The sequence below is a fragment of the Pleurodeles waltl genome, chromosome 7, assembly GCF_031143425.1.
Source record: "Pleurodeles waltl isolate 20211129_DDA chromosome 7, aPleWal1.hap1.20221129, whole genome shotgun sequence".
In the NCBI taxonomy this organism is placed as follows: Eukaryota; Metazoa; Chordata; class Amphibia; order Caudata; family Salamandridae; genus Pleurodeles; species Pleurodeles waltl.
Genome location: NC_090446.1, coordinates 1489274011 through 1489297671, shown reverse-complemented (window position 1 = coordinate 1489297671; position 23661 = coordinate 1489274011). Strand labels below are relative to the sequence as shown.

General features: G+C 42.5%; 1 protein-coding gene across 2 annotated transcripts in view; it reads right to left on the bottom strand.

Moving 5' to 3' along the window:
• Window positions 1-23661, bottom strand: part of LOC138246556 (serine/threonine-protein phosphatase 2A 65 kDa regulatory subunit A alpha isoform) — a 73805-nt gene that overhangs the window by 15450 nt on the left and 34694 nt on the right. For both annotated transcript variants that reach the window (XM_069201230.1, XM_069201232.1), the window contains exons 12-14: window positions 13603-13757; window positions 10599-10741; window positions 8923-9014 (exon numbers count right to left, since the gene is read on the bottom strand). In XM_069201230.1, the coding sequence (XP_069057331.1) occupies window positions 8923-9014; window positions 10599-10741; window positions 13603-13757 (390 nt within the window). The remainder of the gene's footprint in view (window positions 1-8922; window positions 9015-10598; window positions 10742-13602; window positions 13758-23661) is intronic.

Below are 23661 nucleotides of genomic sequence, written 5' to 3'. Positions count from 1 at the left end.
CATTAAGGATACCCTGACTGAAGGCTTTGGAAACACCATTGAGGAGTACAGTGAATCCTGAGTAGATTTTGATAACTTCTCAGTCAAAACACTGGGTGGCAGGTTGAAAGGGAACCAGGTGCAAGACTGTGATGGGCTTTGTATTCTTATTATGAAAAAGCATCTGAAACTTAACTGCATCAGTACCTGGCAGACCACTGGGTCAAGACTAGGGCATCCAAGACAAATCATGGTGGGGGTGACAGTTAGAAATGTGGTCTCTAGTTGGCAGTGGTTTGCACCCCGTCCAAGTAGAGACCCTCCCTCTAGTCAGGGTAAAGGAGCCACACAGCTAAGATAACTCCTTGGTAGCTTGACATGGGCAGTCAGGCTCATCTCAGAGGCAATGTGTAAAGTATTTGTATGTACGCACACTAAAATAGTGAAAACAGTACAGAAGGACTCCACACCAGTTTAGAAAAATAGCCAATATTTATCTGAATAAAACAAGACAAGACAAAAACAACAAATAACCAACATGCACAAGCAAAGTTATCACTTTTAAAAGGTTGCAAAGAGTCTTAACACAAATAAATCAATGGTTGTCTCTTTTTAACACTCAGTCGCATAGGAGGTGAGGCACCGGAAAACAAAGCAATGCGCCGGTTCTTTACTGCGCAGGGGAAGCGATGCATCGGTTCCTTACTGACAGGAGAGGTGATGCATCGGTTCTCTCCCCGCAGGAGAGATGATGCATCGGTTTCCGGTCAATCAGTCTCGGTTCCTTGCTGCAATGCCGCGTAGATGTAAAAATGACACCCAGGGATGATGCATGGGAAAATCCAGATACACTGTGATGACAGAGCTCTACGTCAGTCCTGCAGGCGCTGTGTTCGATCCTTCCACAGTAAGGCAGCACTTGCGTCAATTCTTCTGCTGCAAGCCCAGTGATGTGTCGGTTTTCAGCCACGGCGATCCGATGAGTGGATTTTCTTCCTCAGGCCACCAGTTTCCACTTCCAAGGACTCAGGGACTGGATTTGCCAACACTTGGCAAGTCAGGACTCTCAGCAAAAGACTGCAGGCACTGGCAGATGAATTATGAGACTTATCAACAGTAGACAAGCTCAGCTCAAGCCCTTGTAGAAGCTTGGAAAGCAGCATGTAGAAAGCAAAGTCAAGACCTTTCACTCCCAGCCCAGATGCAGCAAGCAGCAGGCCATCATAACAAAGCAAAAGGCAGAGTGGCCGTCCCTCCAACAGCATCTAGCTCTTCTTCCTGGCAGTATGTCCTCAGTCCATAAGTGTTCTTAAGTTGTGGCCCCAGAGGCCTAATACTTTGACATTTGCCTACTTCAGAGGCAGAAATGAGTATAAGGGAAGTTTTTGTAGTGCACAAGGCCCAGCCCTGGCCCCAGACACACTCCAGGGGGTTGAAGGCTGCTTTGTGTAAGGACAGGCACAGCCCTATTCAGGTGCAAGTGTTAGCTCCCCCCTCTAATTTAGCCCAGGAAGAACAATCCGGATATGCAGGGCACACATCAGCTCCCTTTGTGCGGCTACCATGAGTGAATTCACAAACAGCCTAACACTCATTGTGACCCAGACGTGTATTCCACAGACAGGCAAGGCACAGAATGGTTAAGCAAGAAAATGCCCACTTTCTAACAGTGGCATTTTCAAGCTTACAATTTAAAAAACCACTTAACCAAAAGATGTATTTTTAAATTGTGAGTTCGGAGAACCCAAACTCCGTATCTCGATCTGCTCCCAATGGGAAATTACACTTCAAAAGATATTGCAAGGCAATTCCCATGTTAACATATGGGAGAGATAGGCCTTGCAATAGTGAAATACTGCTAAATTCATTTTTCACTATCAGGACATGTAAAACACACCAGTACATGTCCTACCGTTCAATACACTGCACCCCGCCCATGGAGCTGCCTTGGGCCTACCTTTGAGTTACATGTAATAAAAGGGAAGGTTTGAACCTGGCAAGTGTGTGCACTTGCAGGTGGAACTGCCAGTTAAAACTACCCACACAGACACTGCAGTGGGAGGTCTGAGACATGTTTACAGGGTTACTCAGGTGGGTGGCACAATCAATGCTGCAGGCCCACTAGTAGCACTTGATTTACAAGTCCTGGAGACACACTGTGCACTGTACTAGGGACTTGCTAGTAACCCAAATATGCCAATCATGGCTAAACTAATTACCAATACAATTTAGACAGAGCACTTGCAATTTAGCACTGGCCAGCAGTGGTAAAGTGCCCAGAGTCCTAACACCAGCAAAAACTAAATTCAGCACTGGATAAGGGAAACCACGCCAAGAGCTGACAGGTCTAACAGTGATCAAAAGCCAAAAGAAAGGGGTTGATAAGCCTCTCTCTCCACCCCTCACCCTCATGCCTTCCCCTCCTACCCCCCCCCCACCCCAAGGGAAGGATGGTGACCAGTCCAAAGATAAAAACAAAGTCTTATAAAGGCACCAAAAAACTGATCAGGAGGGTGGGTCCGGAGGCAAGACTGACCAGGGGTGGGTACCAGAGTAAGAACTGGGTCCCTAAGAAGGCTTGGTATTTTAATTGCAAAGCCAATGGGCACTGAACTGGAGACCCTGTCTGTCTCAAAAAGATTGTCCCTAATGCATCTGCAGCTCCTGATGCAGTGGTAAGACTCTAAATGGAATTCCAGGTGGGCCTTGACAGTGTCAGAGAGCTCACAGAAGTAACTTTAGTCTCTGCGGGCATGGGGGATGCAGCTGCCCTGGCTCTGCGGCCCAGTAGCAGAGAGAAATACAGAAAACAGTCTCATGTTCATGGGATCAGAGTTGAAGCACTAAAGGATACAGACACAAGTCTCACAATAGTGACTGAAGACCTGCTATCTCCAGAATAGTATTGGACTGGTGAAATGTTCACAGTCATCAATGCTGACGAGCAAGCTACGGTCCATCCCATTACAATGGTGTCCTAAGAGTGGGGAGAGGTTACTGGCCAGAAAAGAGGGGGTGGTATCCTCTGCAATTCCTGTAGCCCGTCTGCTAGGAAATTATCTTGAGTCTTCTGCTTGGGCTGAAGTCGAAAGAAAGACCCATGCAGCTATGCCCGGTATACCTGAATGGGTGTGTGAAAACCAGAGCACAATGCAAACCCCAGGGTGAAAAACAGGTGCTGGAGTCTGGAATGAAGGCCCAGCCCTCCAACAGAAAAGGCAGGAAGTCTGGTAAGCCAGCTTCTGAGCAGCCCCAAGCTCAGGTCCCCTCCCCTCGGGCAGAAGACCTGTCAGCCCTTCAGGGAACTGAGCCCCTGGAACTTGGGCCTTCCACAGCAGAGCTCCTGGACCCACAGGACACAGCCAGGGAAGAGCTGTGCCAGGGAAAGAGGACCTGTCCCACTCTTTAGAGCCTGAGACAACAAGCTGCTGACCAGGAAAGGGGAGAAGTCACTGGCTCCCACAGAACCAATTTGGAGGAGGGACTCTTGTATACTGAGGCCAGAGACCCCAAACCTGGTGCCATTAGGAGAGTGGTAGTGCTTCATATGTATAGGAAGTTCCTACTCACTTTGGCCTATGGCATCCCCTTAGTTGGGCATCTTGGCCCGATTAAAACTTGGAGCTGGATAGTTCCTCACTTTTACTGGCCATGAATGTCCCAGGTGGTGAAGACGTTTTTAACTCCTTTGTCACCTGTCAAGCCAGTGCCAAGAGAGGAGGCCACTCATAGGCTCCTTAATCCCACTGCCAGTGATCGGGGGTTCCACTTGAAAATGCAGGGGTTGACTTTGCTGCCCCCCCCCGACCCTCCAACAGCATCAGGTAACAGATCATACTGGGGTGGCGGATCTTGCCAACAGGTTCCCTGAAGCTATTCCCCTTAGGATTACCACTGCTCCTGCAGTTGTGAGGGCCCTACTCAGTATCTTTACTAAAGTGGGCTTCCCTAAGGAGGTGACAAGAGAGGTAGTAACTTAATTTCTGCATACCTCAAGACAATGTGGAATGAATGTAGAGTGACTTATAAGTTCACTACCCCATATCACCCAAAAATGTATTTTTGTTGAATGATGCAACAAAACTATGAAGGGCGCGATTGAAGGACTCCCTGAAATACTCAAAAGATGGAATATCGTGTTACCATGCTTGCTTTTCGCCAATAGAGAAGTGCCACCAAAGGGAGCTGTTTTTCACCCCCTTTGAACTTCTGTTTGGACATCCTGTAAGGGAACCACTGTGTCTAGTGAGGAAAGGCTGGGAGAGACCTCTCAATGAGCCCAAGAAAGACATTGTGGACTATGTGTTTGGCCTACGTTCAAGGGTGGCGAGTACATGGAGAAAGCATCCAAAAACCTTGAGGCCAGCCAAGAGTTCCAGAAGCTCTGGTATGACCAAAAGGCTGCCATAGTGGAGTACCAACCAGGCCAGAAGGTATGGGTACTTGTCAATACGAGTTGCTAGATACATAATGGCTTCACTGAAAATAGGGATGTTTGGTATCAAGCATCTCTTATTAATAAACCCTCTCCGATGCCAGTGATGGATTTATTAATACATGCACCCAGAGGGCCTTTGCTCTTGGGCAGACAGGAACAAAAGCCTTCCCTGGCAGGGGTGTTAGCACACCCATCCCAACAGGGTAATCTGCAAATCTGCATTTCAAGGCAGGGGGCTTCAAAAGAATGCAGATCTGGCTTCACTCAAAGGAGAGATGCCAACTCCCTCCCTCAAAGACCGAAGGACTCCCGTGGTGGAACAGCGGAGATGTTTCCCTGCATTTTGCAGGCACCCCAAGAGACCGGAGAGCACTCAGACTGAAAACCTGACACGAAAAAGCACCACAGCACCTACGCCGCCTAGCCAGAGTTGAAGAGGGCCAACAATGCCAACGTGGTCCCCCAGCCCTCCAGAGATACCAAACCTTGGACTTGCCTACTGTGGACTCCACAATGCCACCTGCAGCCTCTGTTTGCAGGCCCTCTCAACCGCGGATGCTCTCGGTAGAGAAAACCCGATGCCTCAGGACACCTCTGCACCCATCGCCCCTGGCCCATGGAGAAAAGGTGTCCCCAAGCATCTCAAGATCTGAACCCACCTGGTGGTCCACCTTGACTGGACTCCCTGCCCAAACCTGCAGTCTCTTTACAACCAGACTATTCCCCACTGACTAACACTGGGCATCCGACACTGTACTGCACCTCTGCACCCAGCTGCCCCAGTGCCGTCAAGTGTGATCGGTTTGTGTGACTTTGGGCCTTGCCCTATACTCACCTTATGTCCAAGAGATTGGTCCAGAAAGTCTCTGTACTATATCTAAATGCAGTACTTGTTTTTCCTCCATAGGATAACATTGTCGCTTTTGAAACCTGAAAGTATTTTTCTTGCAAAATGTACTTACCCGATCGTATTGATTCTGGTGCCTAAATACATAAAAATGGTATACAAAGAGCCAGCTTCCTACACCACTACCCACTCTACTCTTTATATTGGTGCTCAAAACCATTATCCGGCAGGATTGGTGAATCTCATTTGATATAAGGCATTGAGACTTCGGCAGCACCCCTAATATACTACTCTATGCAGATGACATTGTTCTGACCAGCAACCTCAAGCAAAACGGTCTTGACACCAACAGAGTTTAAGCTTTACTGGCTGTAAGATTAACAGGAGCAAAGGTGAGGCACTCCTGATGCCCACTGCCACCACTGAAGCATCTCTTAGTAACAGCTCAGTTTGGCGTTCAAGTTAATGGGGGGAGGAAGGGGATTGAGGGGGAGACAGCAATAAAGAAGAAATAATGAGAGGTTCAACTCCATCATGCATAGCGAAAAGAACATAAAAACGGAATTCCTGTCTACTATATTTTGCCCATGTACCTTATGTGGACTTTTTTTAAAATCTGGGGACAGCTCAAGGAGTGATATTGGATCTTTCTGGTACCATAAAGACCACCTTATTTTCTGTACCAAAAGGAAGAATACTGCTACAGAAACAGCAGGAAAAACGAAGAACAAAGTCACTGATTAACAGTGTAACGACAGCCTGACAAGACAAGGGCCTCATACAGCACACATTAAAGTGCAGTTATTTTAAAATACTACACAAGTAGCACTAGTCATCCCACAAATTGCACATATGAGCCAGACTTCAAATTGCGGGAGGTGTGAAATCTAAAATAAGGTGGCCTTCCCTCTCTCTTACCCACTACTGGTCACAATTGGGTATAACAACGATATCTGCATTTCCTCCTCCATCCCCCATCCTCCATTTTTTACACTACCATCCTGTGGTCAACTTACATAGCAGGGAAGACATCCCTGAAATGAAGGCACATAAAAGGAGGTGGCTATCCATCGCCCATGAAGTAGTTAACCTGTGCACTATACAACCCTGGAAGTCTAACACAGAAGAGTAATGTACAAACTCAAAGCCCAAATGTTCATCTATGACAATGATAATTTAGGACACTGTTGGGGGACATTTACTGGCACCCTTCCAAGAGTGAAGAGCATTGTCCACCCTCATTATAACCATTGTTGGAAAACGCACACTAGTGTGTACTATGCTTGTGGGAAATAGTAGCCCTGAAGATTATGGACCAAAATTACTTTATGATGCTACTCCCCCTACCCAAAACAAATATGGTCTAGATGTCTCAGATACGACATGAAGAACTGTTTCTGAAACCCGCAATAAGAGATCAGAGAGAAGGTTTCACCTAGGAACCCTATTACAACGACCTGGGGCTAAAACTGCTGAGAAAGCCATTAAGCGAGGAGCTCACAAAATATTATGCAGTGTTCTGTGTCCTACAACTATATATTGTATAACCTACTCTAAAGCCTCTTACCCACCACCTCTCTGTTCCTAGGTAACCACCCTAATCAAATGTAAATACCCCCTCACAATATGCATGCTGAAAAGAAAGATTTGATTATCAGTTATGCTCTTCCATAATTGAAATTTGATTAATACTGAATGTTGAGGATTACTGCTGTGGGCTTGATGTGTGGAAACGTTGATGCCAACTACCAGAACAAACCATAACAATGTAGTCTAATAAAAAAATAATAAAAAAAAAAAAAAGAAAAGTTACACAGTCACACCTTTGAGATCTGGGAACTGTTACTAACATGTAGTTTGGCTCCACATGTAAATATTTGTCTTGCAGATGAGATATTTGAAGAAACACTTTGAATTTTACTGATTATCCTTCCCACACAACATAGATCACCCATTTGTCTGATCATTTTCTAGAGTGCTTGACAATGGTTACGGAGAGAGTGAGACAATATTTTGAATTCTGAAGATCCGTTTACTAAGCAATTGGACTTTTGTCACTGCTGGTTTTAAAGCTTCTGCTGCTAGCTAATGTTTGCTTCTCTATACAGTGGTAGAGTGCATTACTTTACTCTGGTGAGACTGCAGTCTTTAAAAAAGGAGTATGTTTTCATCCTAAAGACTTTGCGGTTCATATGCTCTTCAAACAGAAGAAACTGAGATGGGCAGCACTTGTGAGATGAAGGAAGAATAAACGATGTATGGAGACACAAGTACACCTATGTGCTGAAAGTTCACCTGTGTATGTGACCACCCTTACCTCTAATAAGCTCCATAGAGGCCTTCCCTCCTGTCTCTGCAAATCATTCTTATGATTTACACAGTGAACAGTTGTTTCTTTCAAATAGTGATGGAATCACAGACTTTGCAGAGTACTGCATCTGTATGTATGAAGGATTGTGCAAAAGGATACTTAATTTGAACTACAGCACTGCCAGAGTCTAGAAGAGGGTTACTGCTCAGGCTCTCCTCACAGATCAGCCTGCTCCACAATCATATACAAAACAAGGCACATCTTACAAAGCAATAACTCACAAGGCCTCAGGCAATCTGCACTTATTTTGGATAAAAAAGGGATCTTTATTAACTTGGGGCCAGATGTATCAAGCTCCCGGTTTGCATTTCTTAAATAGCAAATTTTAAGAAATCGCTATTTAAGAAATGCAAAATGGGATGTATGAAATTTGTGAGTCGGTTATAGTGATTTTTTAAAATTCGCAATTGCTATTAACGAATCGCGATTAGGGAATGGGACTCTTCAGGCCCATAGGTGCGAATGGTTTTGCATTTCCCAATTTGCGAATTCCAGTTAGGAATTCGCAAATTATATAATGCAAACCCCAGGGCACTGGGGGCCTAAGGCCCCCTCTAATGCACCCCCCAAAAACATTTTTGTGGACATTGGAAGCGCACACACATGCCCTAGGGGCATGTGTGCGCTACAGCACATGCTTACCACCAAACTGGATTTGGTGTCAATTGCATTTCCTAAATGCCCATTTAGGAAATGCTTGATACATGTGATTTGGAATAGGAATTCCCTACTTGCGATTTCCTATTTAGAGACTCGCAAATTGCGATTCTCTAAATGGGGTTCGCAATCTTAAAGAAATCTATATTTTTGCGATTCCTTAAAATTGTACAGCGAATGCCTTTCATACATCTTGAAAGGCATTTTTGCATTCGCAAACAGCCGAATTTTGCGATTTGCACCGTTTGCAAATGCAAAATTGCTTGATACATCTGGCCCTTAGTACTTCCAACATGCAGACAAATCAAAAAGGATGCCTGAATCAGGTCAGAGTGCATGCTAGTAAAATAATTTGAAAGCCACGTTTTCAAACTTCTATTACCTGAAAGACACAAAACACTAGGAGCAGTTGTGAGGGATGCACAGGTTTAGTAGTAAAATAAAAATTAAAAAAAAGATTATATTTGCTTTTGACTTGCACGCTGCACACTGGCTTACTCTGGCAGCAATATAAAACAAAAAAAATAAAAAGAACATCTGAGATCTCCAACACTAAGCCATTTTACACAAACATCTACAGATATACATGACTAAATACTGCTGCTTTTATTACACTGGTATGCAACATACCTGCTAGTGCCTCTTGTGCAAAATATTTCACATCCACATCTTGGTCTTGTGTTAACCTTTCCAGCACAGGCTTTACTTCATTTTGCAAAGTACTAAAGGAAGAATCATCAAAGGTAAGAGTTATTTCTTTAAAAATGACTAACTTTGGTTTGTAGGGCAACAGAAGTGCTTGCAAAAACACTGTTCATAACAATCATTTTGTTAACGTAAAGTATAATACAGCTAGAGGTTAACTTCAAAGAAACAAGCTAACATGCTTGCAGCTTGTGGCTTGGTATGCTGCAGAGGATTTAAAAGTTCAGCATGAACTTGACTAGTAGGCCATGGCAATATCAGTTAGTAGAGGCTGCGTATACTATACCATCCTGCCCAGCCATTATCTGTTAATCAAATTTTGTAAAATTGCACCTTGCTGAAATTAGCAGGTATTGTTGGCAAATGGTACTCTCCCTATTTAAAAAAATTCCAGCTTCAAAGGGTTAATGCCTAACGCCTTCAACGGAAGTGGAAACTCTAGGGATGGCTATCAATGGTAAAGACTGTCTAGAGATAAACATGTGAAAGAAGTGACTAGTACCTCTTCATACTAGCTCATAGTAGAGCTGCATAGTGATGAAACCACTGGTTCATTGTGCTACTCAAAAGTTATGGCTAATCGGAAGACAGAAGTGTTTATCAGAAGCAATCTTTAACTTCCCAGCTTTTCTAGCAGCTAAACTCATAAGATATGTTGCTCCTTGACTTCTCAGATCCCTTCATCAAGGTGTCTCAGTGATAACTTCAATCAAATAAAACAAGTATGTGTGGCAAGACTTTTCAACAGCAGCCGAACTGTGGGACCCCCCCACAGACTATGTGCACCACACAATATTTAGTAGTTATGCAAAGAAAAAAAACAAAATCAAAAAAACTTTCTGTTAAAAGTAAATTAAGGGATTGCCCTGTGTTCAGAGAATGCTACTGAGATGGAAAAACTAACCAAGCCACTTGGCTGTATTCTGGTGTCAATAGGTTAAATGATTGCTTTGAACTAAAAGTGAACATTTTCATTTGTATGAAGCCTTACTCCTACAGGAAATTGTTTTCCTTGTTAAGATGGAAAACAAAAATGGTTTAGCCAGCATGTTTTTTTTTTTTTTAGAGTACTAATGAAGAAATCATTGATTTGGGAATATCTGAAACTGGAAAAAAAAAAAAAAAAAAACATTTTGTTCTTCAACCTAAACTGAACTATTTTGAAAAGACCATACTCGAGTCCAGAAGAAACCAATTTCCTCCACACTAGCACTTAGTAAAAGAAGACCTTGAACATGCAAGTGAACTACATTACTGAGCAAGGGCTTCCTGGAAATCGGGTATGATGGCTGGTATTCTACTAATAGGAGCTCTACTGAACATTTGCTTGCTCGAGTAGTAATGAACGAGGAACTCTTCACAGTGCCTGATGAAGAAGCGGTTACTGGAAAAAAAAAATTCCACCTCCTGCAATTATTATTGAGCTGAATTTTAGTTAGAAATATTAAGAGCAGCACAAACAAACCCATTATAACCTACCATACTTCCAAGCCATGTCTGATACAACAGACTTGTCATGCTTAAGGCATGTAAGAGCATTCACTATGCCTAGATTAAAGGTTCCGATCAAAAAAGGTCTAACATTACAATTTACATTTCACCTGTTGTCAAGAGTTGGTCCAATTTTCTGCAGGGACTTAGCGACATTGAAGCGAACATTTGCAACAGCATCCCCAGCCATCCGTATAACCGTTGGAAGCATATGTTTAGTAGTGATGTCCTGCCCACACACTTCAGACAAAACCTGTAAATAGGGCCAAAATACAATTTCAAACAATCATCCTCGCAAATAGGGTTACATTTACATCTTTTTTTTTTTTTTTTTTTAAATGAAAGAAATGTTATTATGAAGTGCAACTCATGCTGGTTCCATAGATGTCCATCTGGACACGGGGAGCTGTTTATATCATCTTAGGCAGCCTATTTGGTGGTTGTGGAAGTAGAGTATGTGGCTCCACTACTCGAGAGTGAAGGCAAATGGCAAAGATGGTATGGGAGTTGCTTTACAAGTGTCATTCTTGCTCTGAACAGGGCATCTGCAGCTCAGGTAGTAATTTATAATCTAAGGAGTAGTGTTCAATCTAATAATAGAATGGAAAGTAATTATCCTGCTCTCCTTACTTGCTTTACAGACTAGCAAAGTAGACTTTTTGAGACACATTATACGCTGCAATAATTATTCCAACAAAAGATTTAGAATGTATTCTGAATGAGATCATTTAAAAAAACAAGCATTTGTAATGCAATAGGTTTCGCATTTGCTTGTGTTAGAGCTATTGGCATTGTAAATTCATAACTGGGCTTTTCTTGCCACATAAATTGGTTAACCGTCCCTCATAAATTTTGTCTTTTCCTACCATATAATTCCAGTGGCCCTGCATAAAAACAAAAGCACTTCCATTACCTTCTTCCTCGATCTGCAGCAAAACATGACAATGTTGCCATTTAGCATCCTAATTTAAATCTGCCATGCTAACTCCAATAGAATACCACTTTCACCACCCCCACCAGAGTTGCTAGCTGGCTAACACAATTACCCAGAAAAAAGAAAAACAGCAGCCACAGAGGAGAAGTAAACTGGAAGGGGCACCCATACATATCAAAGGTTTTCAGACACGCATAGTGTAATAAGGATGCTAAATTGGCCTGAATTATGGTCATAAATTGTAATAAATAGAGATTATAAACCATATACAATTATAATATAATCCTTTACCAGAAATCAAATTTGGCATTAGACGGTAATGCTCAAACACCCCATACAGGGCACCATAACAAAAATATTTGTAAGAAACATGGTCATGTACCCATATTGTTCGCTCCTACAGGGGGGATAACCCTATCAAACAAATAAGAAAGTAATGCAGTGTAACCATGTACTTAGCCCCTAGAGGGTATTTTAGGGATAGCAGGCCTACTGCAATGGTATTACAAATAAGGCCTTTTAAAACAGAACTTCTCCCAGTTTGAAAACAAAAAGTTCTAGCAATGAGAAAGCTTAAGACACTGAACGGTGGGAGGGGTTATTATTTTGGAGGTCCCCACTAACCTAGTGTGAGGACCCAGAGATGATGTAGACAGAAAGAGCATGTTTGAAGGTGGCCCCTTTGTACTAGGACCACCACAGACTGAGTTATGAGTAAACCTATTTTATAAAAGTAATGCCCTGCAAAGCAGTATGGGACACGTTTCTGTGCCACAAATATTTTTATAATATGTTGATATGATTCTAACACTTAAAACAGCCCCTGGTGGAGACCATACTGAAAATAGCATTTGTAAGAAACATAGTCATGTAACTATAAAGTTAGTCTTTAGAGGGAATAGCCACACAAAGAGAAGATGGCAATAAATAATGCAGTGTAATCATATACTTAACCCTTACAGGGTATAGTGCATTATATATTTTCAGGGGTAGCGGGCCTATAGGAATATTACGAAAAAGGCCCTTATAACACAAGCTATTCCCAGGTGTAAACAAAAAGTTCCAGCCATGAGAGCTTAAACAGACTTTGAATGGTGGGAGGAGTTATTTTGGGGGCCACACTAACCTAGTGTGGGGATCCAAAGATGATGTAGACAGAAAGAGCATGTTGTCGTAAACATTTTGGTGGTGGTCCCATTGTTTTCTATAAGTAATGCCCTGCAAAGCAATATGGGTTGAGTTTCCCAAGTGCAGTGAATATTGTAGTATTCCCTTTGAGGATTTTTGTTTTACTGTTAAGTATTTACCAATTTCAAGTGTGAAGGGGCGAGCAACAAGAAATTACTCGGATTAGTTAACTGTGAACAATGTGACCAGTGCCTTAATACCGGCGTTCGAGTTGACACTGTTATGTCTGTTCACGTTTTGAGCGCCATGCAGCACGAAGGGGAGACACAAAGGAAATAGTTCACCCACGCTAAAGTATATTGGCAAACATGCAATAAACCATGTAAAAAGGTCAGTCTGCAAAGCCTGACAAAAACAGTCTCAAGGCGGGACAAACAAAGCATTTACCAATGACATCAAGTGATTTTTGAAAGGCAAGCCCACGAATGAGTGAAAGTGAAGGCCGTGGTTAAAAGCCCACAATGCTTAGAACAGGTCGCGCTTGCACACTCGGCCTAATAAATAAATCGAGGTTATCTAAGAAAATGTTTCTGTGATCTCGTATGTAGGAGAATATAGATTTTTAATAGGAGAACATTGAAAAATATTATATTACACTGCCTATCCTATTTATAATTAGCAGAAAACTTGTCTCCAATTTTTATTTATTCATTTTTTTTTATAGCACTTAACTCCATTCACAGGCCTTTCAGTATACAATCCCCAGACCATGGAACAGATTCAAGCTTCGAGAAACAACAATGATATCCATGTAAGTAAACTACATTTCTATGGTTTGAGAAATTGCTGCAAGAAGACCAACCAGTTTTGGTGTGGGCTGAGAACAGTAATCCCCCCCCCCCCCAAAAAAAAAACACCTTAGAAGGCCCAAGATTGTTTAACAACCATCCACCAAACACAACTGTGATAGCAATCTCATAGTTTGGAGGCTGAAACAGGGACAAAGGCTAGAAGAATGATTCTAACAAATTAGCATTTCAAGACAAGCTTACATTGATACAGAAGAGCGTGGTCATTCGGTGCAGATAATTGGGATCGTTTGACATAGCCAGGACTTTGGGGATGATGGTGGCTTGTGCCCAGTCCTTGCCAAACTTCTCTACCAGTTTCTTTAGGTTGCTGGTGGCAGCCTCGCGAATCGCATACACTGGCAATGAACAGGAAAAGAGGATTTTAGGATAAAGCATTCATTATATGTTTTACAGTGCTTGTAAATTTATAACTGTAGTGGAACAGGAAGAAGACATTTAATAATGTAAATCAGTGATTCTCAAACGTTTTACTTTTGTGGCCCCTGACTGAATTGCCTTAGCAATTTCTACGATTTCAACCACAAAACAATATACAGAAATATGGAAGCAGATATACCCCAAATTATGGAATATTTTATTTCATTAAAAGAAATCCAAAAAATGGAAATTGTAATGGGAACATTTACATTTTTTTTGCGCCAAATGCATGCTCTATTTTTTGTGCACACCAGTGCTGCTTCAATTAAGCCACCAAGCGTCCATAGGAGATTACATTTGCTGTACTTAACCTGTTCCCAAAAATCAAGATAATGACACCAACTTCATTTTTAGCCTCCAATTTAAAATGTCACAGAACGTTGTAAAACTTTAAATACATGTACGTTGGCGATCTGCCGTTATTCAGTTTTACAAACAGTTGCTGACCTCCAGAGTATGTGCTGCGGACTCCCAATGGTCGTGGCACCAGATGTTAGGAACTAAAGTAAATGGTTCTTCAGCACTAGGAACATTAATAGCATTGTTCTATTGCTAAAGACGGCTTGCATCTATTTTACAGCTGGCTTGAGGAGGCTCTGAACAAAAATGATATATATATGGAAAATGTCACTTACCCATTGTACATCTGTTCGTGGCATGTTCCGCTGCAGATTCACATGCTATGCATAGGTCCTGCCATCTAGTGTTGGGCTCGGAGTGTTACAAGTTGTTTTTCTTCGAAGAAGTGTTTGAGTCACGGGATTGAGTGACTCCTCTTCGGCTCCATTGCGCATGAGCATCGACTCCATCTCAGATTGTTTTTCCGCAGAGGGTAAGGTAGATGTGATAGAGTATAAACAAAAGAGATGTCCATGCAAATGGAATTGAAATATATATAGGTACAAATGTTTGTTGTAACTAACGGCTGCAGGCTCCCGGGGAGGAAGGTGGGCACATGTGAATCTGCAGCGGAACATGCCTCGAACAGATGTACACTGGGAAAGTGACATTTTCCGTTCAATGGCATGTGTAGCTGCAGATACACATGCTATGCATAGACTACAAAGCAGTTTTCCTCCCATAAGCGGCGGTCAGCCTGTAGGAGTTGAAGTTGTTTGAAATAGTGTTCTTAGTACAGCCTGTCCAACTGTGGCTTGTTGTGCTGCTAACACATCTACACAGTAAGGCTTGGTAAATGTATGGGGTGATGACCAAGTGGCCGCTTTACAAATCTCTGTCATTGGTATATTTCCTAAAAAGCCCATTGTTACACCTTTTTCTCCTCGTGGAATGTGCTTTTGGTGTTACTAATAGCTGTCTTTTGGCTTTTAGGTAACACGTTTGGATGCATTTTACTATCCATCTAGCTAGTCCTTGTTTTGAGATTGGATTTCTAGTATGTGGTTTTTGGAATGCCACAAATAACTGTTTCGTTTTCCTAAATGATTTTGTTCTGTCGATGTAATACATTAAAGCTCTGTTGATGTCTAATGTATGCAGTGCTCTTTCTGCTACTGAGTCTGGCTGTGGGAAGAAGACTATGTTCCACTGTTTGATTTATATGTAACAGGGAGATGACTTTAGGTAGGAATTTGGGGTTTGTGCGAAGTACTAGTTTATGTAATTGTATAAAGGGTTGTTCAATAGTGAATGCCTGTACTTCACTAACTCTTTGCAATGAAGTGATTGCAACGAGGAATGCTACTTTCCACGTTAGATATTGAATCGGACACGAATGCATGGGTTCAAATGGTGGACCCATGAGCCTTGCGAGTACAATATTGAGATTCCATGAAGGCACTGGTGGCGTTCTTGGCGGTATGATACGTTTTAGCACTTCCATGAAGGCTCTGATAACAGGGACTCTAAATAGAGACGTGTTTTGTATATTTTGTAAATACGCTGCGAGATGTATTTTAATGGATGAAAAAGCTACATTTGCTTTTTGTAGATGAAGTAAATAACCTACAATTTCTTGTATTGATGAGGAAAGAGCTGTAATTTGTTTGGATTGACAGTAAAAGACAAACCTTTTCCATTTGATTGCATGGCACTGCCCGATAGTGGGTTTTCTTGCTTGTTTAATTACTTCCATACATTCTGGTAGAAGATGTAGATATTCAAACTCTAAGACTTCAGGAGCCAAATTGCTAGATTGCGTATTGCTGGATTTGGATGCCTGATTAGTTAATTGTTTTGTGTCAACAGATCCGGTCTGTTTGGCAGTTTGATGTGTGGTACTAGTGATAGGTCACAATGTTGTGTACCATGGTTGACATGCCCACGTTGGTGCTATGAGTTTGAGTTTGTTTTGACGCAGTTTGTTGACCAGAAATGGAATGAGTGGGAGAGGGGAGAAAAGCGTAAGCAAATATCCCTGACCAGTTGATCCATAGAGCATTGCCCTTGGATAGAGTGTGTGGGAACCTGGATGCGAAGTTTTGGCATTTTGCGTTTTCGCTGGTGGCGAATAGATCTAGGTCTGGTGTTCCCCTTTGGTGAAAGTATTTGTGAAGTACCTGGGGTGAATTTCCCACTTGTGTGTTTGTTGATGATCCCGGTTGAGAATATCTGCTAATTGATTGTGTATCCCTGGAATGTATTGTGCTACAGGGTGAATGTTGTTGTGCATTGCCCAATGCCAAATCTTTTGTGCTAGAAGACAAAGATGTGATGAGTGGGTCTTTCCTAGTTTGTTTAGGTAGTACATTGTAGTCATGTTGTCTGTTTTGATCAGAATGTGTTTGTGAACGAGAAGAGGTTGAAAGGCTTTGAGTGCTAGAAATATGGCTAGCAATTTTAAGTGGTTTATGTGAAGTTGTTTGTGTTTGTTGTCCCATTGTCCCTGAATGTTGTGATTGTGGAGGTGTGCTCCCCATCCAATCATTGATGCATCTGTCATAAGTGTGGCTTGAGGCACAGGCTCTTGAAATGGTCGCCCTTTTTTATAAATTTGTGGAATTCCACCACTGAAGCGAGATGTGTGTTTGGCGGTCTATCAACACTAGGGGGGTTATTACAACTCTGGAGGAGGTGTTAATCCGTCCCAAAAGTGACGGTAAAGTGACGGATTAACACCTCCTCCAAAGTTGTAATAACCCCCTAGATCTTGAAGCTGACCATGTGCCTGTGACCATTGTTTTGCAAGGCACTGTTGTAAGGGCTGCATGTTTAGTCTTTCATTTGGGACAATGGTGATGCATGATGCCATCATGCCCAACAGTTTCATGACAAACTTGACTGTGTACTGTTGGTTTGGCTGAATTTGTGGTAATATGTTGTGGAAGGATTGTACCCTTTGTGGACTTGGGCTTGCAAGTGATGTTTGGGTATTTAATATGGCTCCTAAATACTGTTGAACTTGCGCTGGCTGTAAGTGAGATTTTTGGTAGTTTACTGAGAACCCTAGCGTGTGTAGGGTCTGATTACATAACGTGTATGGTGTTGACACTGTGTCTGGCTGTTGGATTTTATTAACCAGTCGTTGAGATATGGAAAAACATGGATGTGTTGCCTTCTTATGTAGGTTGCGACTACAGCAAGGCATTTTGTAAATACTCTGGGAGCTGTTATCCTGAAAGGTAACACCTTGAACTGGTAATGTTTTCCCTGTATTACGAACATGAGATATTTTCTGCGCGCTGGATGGACGGGTATGTGAAAATACGCATCTTTGAGATCCAGTGTTGCAATAAAATCTTCTTGTAACAGTGGGACCAGATTCTATAGTGTTACCATGTGAAAGTGTTCTAATAGGATGTAAAGATTGAGAGTTCTGAGATCTAGTATTGGTCTCAATGTTCCGTCTTTTTTGGGAATGAGGAAATACAGGGATTAAACCCCTGTTTCTATTTGATGATGTGGTACAAGCTATATGGCTTGTTTGAGTAATAGTGATTGTACCGCTGTTTGCAACATTGAAATGTGATGGGAGGAGAGTTTGTGTAGTTTTGGAGGTATATCTGGAGGAATTTGTGCGAATTCTATGCAGTAACCATAATGGATAAGACACAATTGACTGTTGTGATGGGTAACCAGTGTGTGTGGAACTTTTGCCGTTTTCCTCCCACAGGGGAAGTGTGGTGAGGGAAGACGTGGAGCAAGTCACTGCTTTGTGTGTGTGGTTTGCTTTGATATTTTCCCCTACCTCTGGGGAATTGGCCCCTGTAGGTTCCTCGAAACCCACCTCTTTGGTACTGAGGCTGGTAAGACGGTTTTGATTGTGAGGTAGATGCCTCAGATGTTTGAGCTCTAAAACCTCCCCTGTATTGAGGCTTTCGAAATGAGCCTCTATACTCTATTGAATAAAGAGCCCCCATGGCTTTAGCAGTGTCCGAGTTCTTTTTCATTTTTTCAATGACTGTATCAACCTGGGTGCCAAACAGCTCTTTTTCATTAAATGGCATGTTAAGGACAGCCTGCTGGATTTCGGGTTTAAAGCCTGACGACCGAAGCCATGCACGTCTTCTAATGGTGACCACAGTATTGATTGTTCTTGCTGCTGCGTCTGCGGAGTCTAGAGGTTACCTAATTTGATTATTTGTAATAGCCTGCCCTTCCTCGACTATTTGCTGGGCTCTTTTTTGTTGATCCTAGGGGAGATGCTGGATGATATCTTTCATCTCGTCCCAGTGGGCCCTATCGTACCTAGCCAGTAGTGCTTGGGAGTTGGCTATTCTCCATTGATTGGCCGCTTGTGATGCTACTCTTACCAGCAGCATCGAATTTCCTGCTTTCTTTATCTGGTGTCAGTGCATCACCAGACGACTGGGAGTTAGCCCTTTTCCTTGCTGCGCTGACCGCTAAAGAATCGGGAGGTAGCTGCTGGGTAATGAAAGCTGGGTCAGAAGAAGGCGGCTTATATTTCTTTTCTACCCTAGGAGTGAGGACTCTTGACTTAACTGGTTCCTGAAAAATCTGATGTGCATGTTTTAACATGCCAGGAAGCATGTGTAGAGACTGGTACATACTGTGAGTGGAGCACAACGTATCACAGATAAAATCCTCCTCAAGAGGTTCTGTGTACATGGCTATGTTATGGTATGACGCTGCCCTACCTAGAACCTGAGTGTATGAGGTGCTATCCTCTGGGGGTGATGGTTTTGACGAATAGCAGTCTGGACTGTTGTCAGAAATGGGATCATCGTAAAGGTCGCATGGGACGACATTATCTTGGTGTGAACCTGCAGAGTGTACTGGAGACTGTGCGGTGAGGGTACTAGGAGGAGAGACAGTCAGGTGAAATGAATGAGGAGGAGACTGGTGAGGTGAGAACTGAGGAGGTGGAGATTTTTGTTTGGGTTCTGGCACTTTAGCTTGTGGTTGATCAGTGTCCAAATGTCCTTGAAAGGACAGCTTCCTCTGTTTTTAGGGGAGGTACAGTGATGATCTTGCCAGTGTCTTTATGAATTTGAATTTTGGCCTGCCTTTCATCAAATTCCTCCATTTGCATAAGTTCCTCAGAAAATCTATGGCTTTCTTTAAGTTGTTTGGAAAGTCCATGCTCCTCTCTGTATATGGGTCTTTTCGGCTCCGAAGCTGGTATCCTCTGGATTGAAAGGCCTGGAGTAGGCGTTGGCCTCGGCTCCAAGAGGGATTTTCGAGGCTTTGTCAGTGTTTGCCTATTTTGGAGCTTGTGCTTCGGCTCGAGTCCGAAGGCTTCGGTGGCATGGCCTTTCTCGATGCCAAAGTTGTTGCTTGGTCACCGGAAGTCTTTTTACAGGTGGAGCCATGGCCTTCTGGCAGTGGCGTCCCCGAGGCCTTGTGTATGGGCTTGGATGGGACAGGGGCAGGTGTACTCACGTGCTGTCCTGCCGTGATTGGTCTGTCATTGTCGGACTCTTGCTCGGAGTCGGACCCCCGAACGGAGACTGTGGTGTGCATAATCTCCTCTTCTTCCACATCGAGACGTTCGGTGCTTCTCGACACCATTTCCAACGTTCGCGCTCTTCAGTCTCCTAGAGTCTTCTTGAGCGGAAGGATCTGCAGGCCTCGCAAGTATCCTCTCGGTGGTCTGGAGATAGACACAGGTTGGGTGCGGGTGCCCCACAAAGGGCAAGTAAAGAGCTGGATCCGCCGGTACCAAAGTGTCGATGATAGATGGTATGCGATCAAAACAATACCAACAAATTTAGAGAGTTTGTAGTACTTTTCCGACTCAAACTACCAGAGCAAAAAGAAACACGTCCGAACCCGATGGCGGAAAGAAAACAATCTAAGACTGAGTTGATGCCCATGCACAATGGAGCCAAAGAGGACGAGTCACTCGATCCTGTGACTCGAAAACACTTCTTCGAAGAAAAACAACTTGTAACACTCCGAGCCCAACACTAGATGGCAGGACCTATGCATAGCATGTGTATCTGCAGCTACACAGGACATCGAACATATGATACACATATATATATATATATATATATATATATATATACACACACACACACTTCAGTAATAAGCACTTACATTTTGCAATCCTTTTGACATCGTACGTTCTTTAAAAACAAACCCCCAAAAAAATCAAAGTCATGAAATGGATGTTGCTTGCTTCCCGTTGGTGGATCTCAGGTGTGTGCTTGCAGCTCTTATCCAGATTACTAACAGTACAGCCCTGCCTGTACAAAACTCGGGCCTGGTGGTGTTACACTGAGTAGTTTTGGATGATGAAACACTACCATGTGTGATCTGGAGGAGTGGTGTTTGTCCCAGAGATATTTCTCAGCCAGATCTGTAACAGGGGCCCTAATCTTAACGTGAAGATGTTTTAGCTCAACTTGAGAGTAATAGCAATGGTACGCACTACCAGAACCGTGGTGCTGCCCTCAAGTTAGGCACCATCATTTTTGGCAAACAATGCATAATATTCTTTAAGCCATGGAGTGTATGACCTGAACGTAAAGTGTTAAAAAACCGAGTCAATGATAGGAGTACCCAAGATCAAATTTAGACACCAAAGCAAAATAATGTGCACCTATGAGTGCTACATTTCATGCTAAAGCCTTCTACATTCCAACTACACACTACCTGCCTGATCCAGGGGGTGGGGTGGGGGGTTCCAAAAAAGCCTGAGCAGAACAGGTTTCTATAGATATGAAGGAATTCAGAAACTCACTGTACATTAAACTCAATCTTACTGTTGCCTTTGTAAACAACAAATGTTAAAGATAACAGAGAAAATCATGAATGTATTTTAAGGGATCATGACTGACAAAATATCCAGATGCAGGCTTCTCCATTTGGAGGTATAATAATGATTACTTGTAGGCCACAGACCCTCTTTTAAAAATTAGTAAGTCATTCAGAAGGTTGGGGCTGTAATGAAAGCTATCTGTTTTACTGACACACCAAGTCAAGGGGTAGTTTCACAGTTTCACAGAAAATACATATAAATCGCAGATGGCAGATCATGTAATCTTTTACACTGCAAACACATTTACATATTACAGAAGGAGTTTTTAAGAGGCCTCTTTTAACATGAAAGACATAGGCAGAAGACACATAAGCATGTTCAATATAGGGCTTGCCCTTATGTGCACAAGGCCACGTCACAAGTAAACAATGGAATTCAAGTTGTGGTCAGGTGCATGTTCCAACTGGCGGAAAAAGTGACAAGTAATCACACCAATCAAGACAGATCCAAGGGGTCTAAGGTAATATGTAGGAAGACATGAGCAAATCTGCACCAGGAGCCCACTACAGGTACTCTTAAGACCATGTGCATCTCAAGTCTGCAGGCCACATCACAGCTGCTTGTGCTATTATTGCAAAACAGAGCCCTACAATGAAGCGAGGCACCGTAGTGGGATTCTAGCTGTGCAGCAGATATTTAACTGTGATCAGTTAAATGTCTCACACTTGTAGCTTTAACAAGGGTGTGGAATTTAATAAAATATCTACTTGTCCATGGGACAGGTTGCTTCTTAAATCTACTTGTCCTATTAAAAAAAAAAATCCACTAGTCCCTTTGGTGCTATGAAGTGTGGTGACAAATTATGGCAGCAATCTCATTATGTAAGAGCTCTGATAACAGCCTCTCCGATTATGCCAGTGATACTACTATAGTAGGGCTTGAATACTTGCACCTTCAATCTCTACTATGGCAATTTCCTTATTTTGCCACCCTTACGCTGATCTACATACTGGGGCTGGAGGAAGCAGTTAGCAATAGTTCTAGGGCTGGAATACCTTTGAGTCTGCACACCTACTAACTTGCATGTTTTAAGGATTTTCACCAGCTCTTCTCTAATCTTTTACCATAAGGACAAAGGTTGGAAATTTACTCCTGAAAATGGCAGAGGTAGAAGTTCTTCCAGGGTTGGGGAAAAAAGTGGTTGGAGGGAAAGATTCGTCAAAGCTACTAATTCAAAGACACATACCATGGGTGTGACTTTATTTAAGAATTGGGCCCCTAATTAGTAACTGTGCTGATGGGAGCCCCTCATGGTGGGCTGTGGGGCCTTTGTTATGCCACTGGTGGCAATATGTGCTTTGAGACCCAAATTTTTTTCTTTTCTTTTTGCCATTGTTTGTTACAATGGTGAGGGCCTGGCAGCTCCCACAACAATGAAATGTTACAAAAGCCATATCAAAACAAGACATGCATTGACGAAACCAAAAGACTAAAAAAATAAATTTAAAAAAAAATTTACAAACATTTTGGATCTGTTGGCTTTACCAGAGCTTGTTTATTTTCATGCCTCCCATGATCTTGTTGAAAATGGTTACACTAATTTTTGGAAATACTAGCATGCATCAACAAATTTACTAAATGATGCTTCAAAGTAGTAGCGCCTAAAATGTGATAGTAGAGAAACTTTTTTTTTCCTACTTACATTTTTTTTTTTTGTAAACATTTTATTTTGAAAGGAAGGAATCATCACTTTAGCTTACAAGCTTCTGCAAACATTTACATCTAATCAGAGAACATTATACTTAGCCTCATTGTTAAAATTTAACATGTGTGCGCACGTTTCTTTTTTTACTGGAACCACTGTCAGTAGTGCAGAGTGACCTTAAAACGTTTATATACAGCATTCACCCTAATAATGAGGACCCTAATAATGAAGACCTGTTGCCCTTGGCCCCAAACAATCGGTCCCATTGGACAAGAAGCTTGCTATACCATGTCATGAAGCAATTATTTTCCACTAAATCCATTGGCAAATGAAAACTATGAAAAAACATCTGAAAAAGCTTGACGCTGATCAGGTAGCAGTAGCGTGGTATTGAGGTACTATTTCCAACAAGTCATATTAATATGAGATGTACGATGCCAAACATCTTTGCTTTCAATGATGCCATCATGTTGCTGAAGGAATGTACTTAAAATGACCTCCCTGTTCACTTGCAATATCTAAGAATTGACTTCGACATCACATAGGTATCTCCTGAAGTTATGTCCACACATGGAGTGCACCCTGCCTTAGTGACTTGCCTATACTGCATGCAGTGTCTGTAGTCATGGCATACAGGAAGTCGTGTTTTCACTCTTCTCTGCACCATGTCATGCAACCTGCAATGGCAGTTTGCATATGCTAAAAGATCAAAAGCACGAAGAGAATTGATAGTAGTAGGAGGAGGAATGTTAACGGCAGTCCTTTGTTTTTTTTATGGAAATGACGACTGATAAGAATATGGGGGTCTGCAATTTTATCCCACGTGGGCCTAATCGACCAAAGGAGATTTGAACCCTTTGCTCTGATGTAGTGATCTCTTGAACGCTTTCTAAATCTTTAAAATGTCAGTTATCAATGAACCATCTGTCAACACATTTCAATCCTTTGTGTACTTGGTAGTTATGAAGAACTAGGACATCGGGGTATGTTC